Raw genomic sequence first — 9313 nt, 5'->3', positions numbered from 1 at the left:
TCGATGTTCATTTTTAAACACATGCTAGTTCATATTTAACGAATAATACTTTAATTCTTAGATTTAATAACAGATTCTAAGCTTTAAATATCCCAAAGTTATTAACACATCTTTATTTATAACGAATCGCGTGACTTGTTGCATATAGGTTAAACGAGTTCAGGTTAGATGTTCACATGTTCAGACAAACGACAGACTTCTACTTCTACTATAGAAGCTTGTAAGGAGAAGGGGATTCGTTTTGTGTGCGGTATTCACTGGTATTCCCCTTAAACGGCAGAAATTAATGCCTTCTGACGTTCTAGAATTGTTTAATAGACAATTTGTTTACTATTAAGGTTATTCAGCATCAATTTACGTTATTTATGACGGAAAATGTATCGCGCGAGAACATGGAGCAATTCGAGGTAACATATCTTTGACTATTCAAAATTTTCATTCCTGTAACTATTGCCGATTACAAGAGGTTATAATAATCAGAATTATTAGAAAATTACACATGTCTACGTTTTAACAGAATCCCGACCATGTGCCCCTTGAAAAACTCAAGCTAAAAGTCAGAACTGATGGTGTTGTTGAGAATATCAATGCTTTGGTATGTTTATTTATGAAAATGTTAGTTAACATTGCATGAATTATTATTCTTATTCTTTAATAATAACTCTCAATTGTTTTCCACTATTTAATAATACTCTATAATGAATTTATCCGTGGCTTCGTTCTTGTAAAATTACTGATTTCTAAACTATGAATATAATACAAAGTGTCATTGCCAATTTACTTTTAGGATAAAAGGTGGGCAGATGATCATTATTTTTTGAATTACGAAGCTCCTAAACTGTATAACGAAGATGGATCTGAAATTATGGGGGCTAAAGAGCATTGGATAGAAATTGTCAAATATATGATTGATGATTTAAAATGGTTACTTAGTCTTCCACAGTACAGGTAAGCCCATAACAGCCTAAAACAATATTAATTTGCAATGGTAAAAATATTGTATGTTCGTATATATCTTCATTGTTTTTTGTATTATTATATGTATGTATTATTATGCATTGTTTATTTAGGTTCTGGTCGAACATTGTATACAATACCTCGATAATAAATTCGTTGGTATCTTTTTTACAAGAAACACCACCATTTTATGCTTTAGAAAGTTTTCCAAACTGTCCAGAAATGTTGAAACTTCTAGAAACTCTTCGTCGCTATGTACTTGTGGTTTTCTCACGTTTTGTTACAAACAAGGAAAGCACTGGAGAATACATCAGCCGTGAATTTCTTGGAAACTTATTGTATGAAAACTACATATTTACGATACCAATTATCTTTGATCTCTGTCAACTTTATGGCAGAGAAAATGGAAAAGTAATGGAGAAAATTTTAAATTGTTTATTTACATTAGAGCCACGGTACAATAATGATCTTCAAAAAGCTGTTCCTTGTCTTATAGAGGTGATGCATTCATACATAAAAAATAAATGTTATCTCAAAAAATGTAACTGAATATAAGTATTGTTAGTATAGGCTCTTGAAAATGTTGAAATAAAATTCACTGGTTGTTATGTTTGCAATGCCAATGAAGCAGTCTCACTACCGAAACAGGGTACTAGTTCCACGGAACTTACATTATTTAATTTAGAGGATATGATATTATATGTGTTAGATATATCATCAACGATTGCTGTGTTTTTAACAAATTACCCTCCTGCAGTGAGTACATTTCATAGAGAGGATTTTATGAATAAGTAAGTATATCTACTTATAACTTCATTTATGCAAACTATTTTTGATAATTTCTTTTCTTATTCACTAATTAATTAGAATTGTTTCGATATATGAGAGCACAATACCTGAAATGTATAAAAAATTAGATAAATTAGGAAATAACGACGCAAACATACCAAAATATATGGAACTGAAGCATAGATTGGATGTGATAAGGGTTGAAATTTTACACCTTTTTCGCACTATACTGTACGAACCCATACAAAGTGTTCAGGAAAATTTGTAAGTTCATGTATACTCAAATAATAAAAGTCTATCATTTATTATAATCATAACAAACGCTATTATGAAATTACGTTTAGAAATACAATGACAGAAGCAGGGATAAAGGAACGTGTGGAAGAATACCTTACATTTTTAACCAGTGCCATTTCTGAGAAAGAATTTATTACAGATTACGATCAGTTTTATCCAGTTACAACGGATCTCGGAATACTGTCGAGTATTTGTCCTGAAGTGTATCCTTTTTAACTTAACATAATTGAAATTGTTACAATTAAAAAATTAGTACACAGTCAGTTCTACAATACTTAACAAATATTCAGTGATACGTTAAAATGTAGTTACATAGTCGACTCAATATGTGCAATTGTTGAAAACCCCAATGCTCCATTTACTGCTTATTCGAATAATTTAGCTGTAAGTAAAAAATTTATAAACAATACTGTTGTTTTTTCGTTTGTATCTAATATCATTTTCCCATAGGAAAGTATTGCTGGTCCTAGTGGTATCCAAAATCAATTAGTAGCACCTAGAGATAATATAAGTCTTTCGAATGAAAAAGAAATAATGAAGGACCCTGTTATATTGGACTCTCTTATTTCTGAAGTTAAAGATATTTTCTTTGATCTAAACGAACATTTCATACAGGTAACAGTTGTAACGTGAGTACGAATTTGCGTTACCAAAATATATTTAATAAAATTGTTCATTGTATAGTTATGTTTGGATCATTACAAATATGATACTGCGTCTGTGATAAACGCTGTATTAGAAGATACATTGCCACCCCATTTGAAAGAATTGAAAGATTTGAAAGACTTAAAACCAGCAATAAACGATACACCGCCAGATTACACGGTACACGAACTTCGTTTTTATCATTATTGCAAATAACAATTTCTTATTAGACATTGTAAATATTATATATCATTCTTATAGGAGGTGTCAATCAACGAAGATCTAGCTCTGAACATTGGAGAATTGAACACGCTCAGTGACGACGACGACGATATTAACAATATTAAACCCCATGAAATTGTCGAAGTACCCAAAGACTACATAGTGAAAAAGTAAGTTTTTAAAGAGTAGAGTAATTCATTTTTACTTGTACACATAACATACCAAAATAATATTTATTTAGAAACAACAACTATACTTAATAATATTCATAAACTTATTACAGTTATAGCCTTGTAATAGATGATTACGAGGATGAATACGATGACGCATATGATAGTAGAGATGTACGCGGCGTTGCACGCGACGATTCCGTCGATATAGATTCGAGACCCTTCACGACACCAAGAGTTTGTATTTTCGTTTAATTTGAAAAATCGACACATTTAGTTACACGAAAATTGCGTAAACGATTTATTTTATTGTAGGTGCTCCTTGCTATGCAAAAGACCGAAACTGTTGATGAATCGGAATCTGAGGACGAAGATGTAGGAGCAGAACAGAACGGTAAAGATCATTTTATACAGAACCCAGCTGAACAACGAAGGCAACAAGCTCATCGAGGCGGAAGGACTTCAAATGTGGTCGGTAAGTTATATAAGTTGTATTTATTACAACGCATTAATAATTGCATATCTTTTCTGTAATTCACAGGACCAGAGTTGGGCAAATTTTCACGAATAACAAATAAAAATTCCAAATTTATTCGTAACTTAGTTTTTGCCCGCGGATTCTAATTTACAAATGAATCTAAAATTGGCTCCTCTTCAGTTATTGGGATAATAAAGAATGGAGGGTGTAGACAAGCAGAGTGCAAAGTAAAATAGTATCCGCCTCGTTTCTTGAACGCCACTTGTTTACATGGCATGGTGTTACAAAATAAAAACTGGTCTAACTCTAATCTATTTATGCGAGCAGTCTATATCAGTGGATTAAGTTAAATTTTGTAAATGGATCAGAGTATCAATATATTTTTGTTAATATCTCGGAAAGTATAAGTTTCTGGCACGTCTAACCGGTCTTATTGTAATTCTTGAGACGTAATCTTTTAATCAAGACCCCCTTTCTCATTGTCTCAGTAACTAAAGTTGTGCCGTGAAATTTGCCTAACTCTGCGCAAGTAAAACATCGAACACATCTTGTCGCGTCTTTTTTCGTGCGTAGGTAAACCCAAAGGTCAAGGGCAAGAGAAGGATATCTTATATAATAGACAACAGAAAAATACCCATAAATCAACACGTGCTAATCACAATCGACGCTCTGGTGCGCAATACAAACGAAACCAAGGAATGGTTCCATCTTAAATTTACTTATACTTTTACAATATTAATGTAAATATTGCCATGTGATAAATACATTCGTACCTACGATAACTCCACGGCATTCAATACCTTCGATATTTGAATTTGTTACAAAACTACTAACGATTTTCAGTGATCTTTAACAATTGTAAGAGCTCTTATTTTGTTTATTTGATTAGCCACTAATTGTTGATATTCTTCCTCGGGTATCATTGCACTAGACGGCGATCCCGAAACGTTTGGAATAGGCATTAAGTGTGTGAATAATTTTGTCGTGCTTCCATAATAATCTAACTGTACCATGATTAAAGCATGTATGCTAGGCTTAATGTATTCTAATCTCTTGTCTAAGAATGAAGGTAATTCGACAAGTAATTGACTATGTACGGTCTTCAAATCCTTTGCAGCCGCTTCTTCTGCTTTGCGTTCTCTTTCCACTTTTGCTATATGACTAGCCATTTTATCTTTTTTTTCTTGCAACTTTTTAAGACGATTATAACTGTATTTCCAAGTAGTTACTAATTCTTCCCGTTTAGCTATCGCTGCAGCTATTAGAGCAAATTCGTCTCGTAATTTTTTTAAAGGTTCTATAAAGGTTTTTTGGCAAAGAGTTGCCATTTCTTGTACCGTTTTTCCAACCTATCAAATGGCACAAGGATTTTTATGTCGCTAAATATTAAAGACTAGTAATTTCTAAATGTACCTGGGTAGTAACAGAGTGATAATCTTCCACTATTTTTCTAAATTCATCGTTCAGATGCACCAGACCACAAGTTGTCAGATTAAACGTTAGTCTTTGGTCTGCACGATCCAAGTTTACTACAGCTTCTATGTACTTTTTCATTTCTTTCGTAAGTTTTCTAATTGTATCTTCGACACTTAAAAAAATAATGTCTTAAGTATAAGACAGTCAACTTTTTAATATAGAAAGTTCGTTAATGCTTTGAAAAATTGCTTATATGTTAAATTTAAAAGCACAACAATAACAAATAATACGTACTAAATAAGTCTTTGAACTGCAACGTCAAGCTCTCTATCCTCTGCAGAAGATAACAGAGGTGGTGCTGATGTGGGTCTTTGTTTTAAATGATTCTTCTTTAAAGGATTCCTGTATACATCGAAATAATGTTTATAAAGATGATGGTCTTAACCTCTCTAAATTAATTAGTAATTGTGGACAACTAGTTTACTCACCACGTCATATTGTACCTTAATTTTTAGTATTTTCATAATCTTTTATGTCTATTTTTGTAATCAATGTATGTATATAAATAATTTGTCACGATTATTAAATGACGCCCTTCGAAACTGTTATCAATGTTATCACTGTTTAATAAACTGATTCACATACTTCCACCTCTTAGTGCACTGGTCTTCTCATTCTTTTTGGACGAATGTAAATATGTTTCACAAATTTCGCTATATCAGCACGTTCGAAACATTTAAATCTAACGCAAGGTTTTCTAACCTATAGTGATTTTATCACTAGTTGATTCTTACGAACCAGATTACATTTCCGAAACATTGCTATAGTCAATCAAATTTTGTACATCTTCGTTAAGGAGAGTGACATAAAATCAATATTTATTATTTCTTCTTTTTGTACAGGCATTAAACATACAGGAATTGAAACATTATTGATACAATAAATTTCAATATATCTTAAATTATCTTAAAAGCTGATGCAAATATAAATGAAACTTAATGATCTATTATAATTAATTCGTCTATGCCCCAATCTTCATAACTGTTGTCTGGTAAATAGCGCCTGATCACAATTGGTATTTTCCTTTGCTTTAATTCTTTCATTGCAATTTGCAGTGGATCTGTTTCTCCTTCTAATTCTACCATTACCGGAGCACACATAGCTATCTGTAATGCCCTTGTCCCTAAAACCCTTGCCCGCTCATATCTGCAAATATATAATACAAACATAAGTTAATTAATGTAAAACTTCAACTAATTAATCTGGCTCTTACAAAGCCACGAAAATTAGTAAGGTCATCGATAAAGTAAACAATTATTATGTTCTTTGATCAGATTATTCAATTCTGTTATTTCAAAAGGATTTCTTTTTGATAAAATTTCAAAGTTACATACTTTGTCATATATCTTGTTGTAATCCGTTTTGATCTTTGCACACCACCAGTAGCTTCGCCAGCTGCTAGTAATTCAATATTTTCTCCATCCTCTTCTTGTGGTTCCAATTCTATATTGTCATCATCATCAACATCATCGAAATCATCCGCTACCCTTTATATTATACAATTTCAGTGTTTTTAAATTATTCAAGTCTATAATATTCTTAGGTTACGATCAGTATGCACACGAAAGTATATCATTAGAATCAACCAATACAATTTATACAAAAATATAACGAGTCTCTATCCAGTAATATACACTTACAATATAATTTGAATGAATCTTTATTATAAAACAAATAAATATTCTGAATAGTAGATATATATATATAATTTTCAAAATTTATGATCAATTAAACAAGTTACTTACTCATCTCCATCAAAATCATCGTCTGCCATTTTTTCAAACTTGAAAAAACTTTATCGACGTGCTACAAGATTAAATGTATTCAATTTTATACTAATTCAGCGTGATCAACGATACTTTCAATCACAGATGCCAGATTCAGCACCCGGTGCCCTACTCACGCATGCCAGATCACGCGTACGTGAGCTCGTAGAGTTTCGGAAAGTCGACAAAGGCAAAATGACGCATGCCCTCTTTCTCGATTCTCCGAAGTTGCCCGAAGTAGTTTCGGACCGCCTCGTGGGAGTCGACAGAGAAAGGCTCACAATTGTCTTCTCGCTCTTAACAACTGAAATCCGACCTCACGTCAACGGCATACGATTCGGAATCTCGACTGCCCAGGTATTTTTACTTGCCTTTCCTAGAGTTCATTACTGAACTCAGCAAATTACTCCTGATTTCTATTTGCCTCTGATGACCTCTGATGACCAGTGCTGACAAAAGTACAAAACTCCCGACAACTTTTTACACCATACAGCCACTGTTACTGACTGCTCCTGATTACTGCTTGCCACTGCTGGACTCTGCTGACCATCGCTTATATTTATGACAACCTATAATGATTACTACTGACTTCTGCTAACCTCTGTAGGTCTTTGCTGATCTCTGACAGCGTGTGCTTGTCTCTGCTGAGCTTTCCTGGCCTCTGCCGAACGCTACTGAACACTGCAGGTATTTCTGATAATGTATAACGATTAATACTTACCACTGCATACCCCTACAAGTCTCTGCTTGCCTTTGCAGGTTCGTGCTTGCCTGTGCATGCCTTTGCTGACATCTGCTGAACACTGCTGACCACCCCTGATGCTTCTGACATCGTATAACAATTACTACATGCTACTGTTCACCCCTGCTGATCTCTGCTTGCCACTGTATGCCTCTGCTCGTCTCTGCCGACCGCTACTGACCACCTCTGATGCTTCTGACAACATATAACGCTTACTACTTGCTACTATTCGCCCCTGGTGATCTCTGCTTACCACTGCTGGCCTCTGCTGACCATCGTTTATATTTCTGACAACGTTTCACGATTACTACTGACTTCTGCTAACCTTTGTAGGTCTTTGCTGATCTCTGTCAGCGTGTGCTTGTCTCTGCTGAGCTTTCCTGGCCTCTGCCGAACGCTACTGACCACTGCAGGTATTTCTGATAATGTATAACGATTAATACTTACCACTGCATACCCCTACAAGTCTCTGCTTGCCTTTGCAGGTTCCTGCTTGCCTGTGCATGCCTTTGCTGACCTCTGCTGAACACTGCTGACCACCCCTGATGCTTCTGACATCGTATAACAATTACTACATGCTACTGTTCACCCCTGCTGATCTCTGCTTGCCACTGCATGCCTCTGCTGGCGGCTGCTGACCACTGCTGACTACCGTTTATATTTCTGGCAACATACAACGATCACTACTGGCTACTGCCACCCTCTGCTGATCTCTGCCAACATCTCCCGACGTCAGCTGACCATCGCTGACCACTGCTGACCGTTGCTGACAAATTGGGGTCACGATGTAATATAACATGATATGTTTATATGTATTAAAGTGTTGTATAATGTAAATCTATGGCAATAAATGATATAATTTCAAACAATTCTATGTGTTCTCATCATTTTTACCCTTCTTTTCCTATCGAAATCATTCCCTTAGTTATAAGACATTCCGAATCTTTTAAAATTTTCCAAGTTCCCCGGAAAGATTTCAAATTTACCGCTGCCAGGAATTTTTGTGAATTGCTGGAAATGACGTCATTTCTAAGAATTCCTGAAAATTCTCGTATCCCTGAAACTTCTCGGAATCCCTGAAATTTCCAAGAAGTTTCAGGCAACGGCAAAAATTCCGTCCTGAATTTTTCGGCAAAATTTTAAAGAGCTGTTACGTAATATTACGTAATATTACATAATGTTACGTAATATTACGTAATTTTTGCTGAAAAATTCCGGCCGCGAGAAATTTTGAAGTGCTATTACGTAATATTACGTAATATTACATAATGTTACGTAATATTACGTAATTTTTGCCGAAAAAATCCGCCTGGGTAAAATTTTAAAGAGCTATTACGTAATGTTACATAATATTACATAATATTACGTAATAGCTTTTTAAATTTTTGACGAAAAATTCAGGCCAGAATTTTAGCTGCTACCTGAAACTTCTTGGAAATTTCAGGGATTCCGAGAAGTTTCAGGGACGCCGGTAAGTTTCAGGGACCCGAGAATTTTCAGGAATTCTTAGAAATGACGTCATTTCCAGGAATGCGCAGACATTCCTGGCGGCGGGAAATTTGTAGAGGGAAAGGGGGGTAACAAATGATGAGAATACATAGAATTCTTTGAAATTATATCATTTATTGCCATAGATTTACATTATACAAAACTTTAATACATATGAACATATCATGTTATATTACATCTGTCACAAGTTGTCAGCAACGGTCAGCAGTGGTCAGCGATGGTCAGCTGACGTCGGGAGATGATGGCAGAGGTCAGCAGAGGC

At 34.6% G+C, this 9313-nt stretch overlaps 3 protein-coding genes across 4 annotated transcripts; 1 reads left to right on the top strand and 2 right to left on the bottom strand.

Moving 5' to 3' along the window:
- Positions 1 to 19: 19 nt before the first annotated feature.
- On the top strand, positions 20 to 4340 carry LOC143345175 (activating signal cointegrator 1 complex subunit 2). The gene is made up of 14 exons (XM_076772073.1): positions 20 to 407; positions 518 to 595; positions 788 to 948; positions 1071 to 1455; positions 1528 to 1748; positions 1825 to 2010; positions 2091 to 2246; positions 2334 to 2427; positions 2494 to 2658; positions 2728 to 2868; positions 2950 to 3080; positions 3194 to 3317; positions 3396 to 3555; positions 4132 to 4340. The coding sequence occupies exons 1-14, from the start codon at positions 366 to 368 to the stop codon at positions 4269 to 4271; spliced, it is 2184 nt and encodes a 727-aa protein (XP_076628188.1). The 5' UTR covers positions 20 to 365; the 3' UTR covers positions 4272 to 4340.
- Positions 4341 to 4397: 57 nt separating this feature from the next.
- LOC143345181 (bridging integrator 3 homolog) lies at positions 4398 to 5769 on the bottom strand. Of its 2 annotated transcripts, none has more exons than XM_076772086.1 (4): positions 5463 to 5769; positions 5269 to 5376; positions 4972 to 5162; positions 4398 to 4907 (listed from the first exon to the last, which is right to left on the bottom strand). In XM_076772086.1, exons 3-4 carry the CDS (start codon positions 5110 to 5112, stop codon positions 4398 to 4400), a joined length of 651 nt encoding a protein of 216 aa, XP_076628201.1. In that variant the 5' UTR covers positions 5113 to 5162; positions 5269 to 5376; positions 5463 to 5769. The 2 variants fall into 2 exon arrangements, with proteins under 2 accessions (XP_076628201.1, XP_076628200.1); XM_076772085.1 differs by having other exon boundaries at positions 4972 to 5146.
- A 41-nt stretch (positions 5770 to 5810) lies between these two features.
- On the bottom strand, positions 5811 to 6944 carry Rpii18 (RNA polymerase II subunit RpII18). Its single transcript, XM_076770432.1, has 3 exons — positions 6780 to 6944; positions 6369 to 6521; positions 5811 to 6180 (listed from the first exon to the last, which is right to left on the bottom strand). Exons 1-3 carry the CDS (start codon positions 6806 to 6808, stop codon positions 5970 to 5972), a joined length of 393 nt encoding a protein of 130 aa, XP_076626547.1. The 5' UTR covers positions 6809 to 6944; the 3' UTR covers positions 5811 to 5969.
- Positions 6945 to 9313: the final 2369 nt, after the last annotated feature.

The sequence above is a fragment of the Colletes latitarsis genome, chromosome 8 (assembly GCF_051014445.1).
Source record: "Colletes latitarsis isolate SP2378_abdomen chromosome 8, iyColLati1, whole genome shotgun sequence".
In the NCBI taxonomy this organism is placed as follows: domain Eukaryota; kingdom Metazoa; phylum Arthropoda; class Insecta; order Hymenoptera; family Colletidae; genus Colletes; species Colletes latitarsis.
Note: the sequence above shows the minus strand (reverse complement) of the source record. Positions and strands in the feature narration are given on the sequence as shown.

Coding starts and splice junctions, on each gene's coding strand:
- Rpii18 (XM_076770432.1), bottom strand. CDS start 6,808: ATGGCAGACGATGATTTTGATGGAGATGA. Junction 6,522..6,779: donor GATGATTTTGATGGAGATGA/GTAAGTAACTTG, acceptor TATAATATAAAG/GGTAGCGGATGATTTCGATG. Junction 6,181..6,368: donor ACAACAAGATATATGACAAA/GTATGTAACTTT, acceptor ATATATTTGCAG/ATATGAGCGGGCAAGGGTTT.
- LOC143345175 (XM_076772073.1), top strand. CDS start 366: ATGACGGAAAATGTATCGCGCGAGAACATGGAGCAATTCGAG. Junction 1,456..1,527: donor CTGTTCCTTGTCTTATAGAG/GTGATGCATTCA, acceptor TTGTTAGTATAG/GCTCTTGAAAATGTTGAAAT. Junction 2,869..2,949: donor ATACACCGCCAGATTACACG/GTACACGAACTT, acceptor TCATTCTTATAG/GAGGTGTCAATCAACGAAGA.
- LOC143345181 (XM_076772085.1), bottom strand. Junction 5,147..5,268: donor GCAGTTCAAAGACTTATTTA/GTACGTATTATT, acceptor TATTTTTTTAAG/TGTCGAAGATACAATTAGAA. Junction 4,908..4,971: donor ATCACTCTGTTACTACCCAG/GTACATTTAGAA, acceptor GCCATTTGATAG/GTTGGAAAAACGGTACAAGA.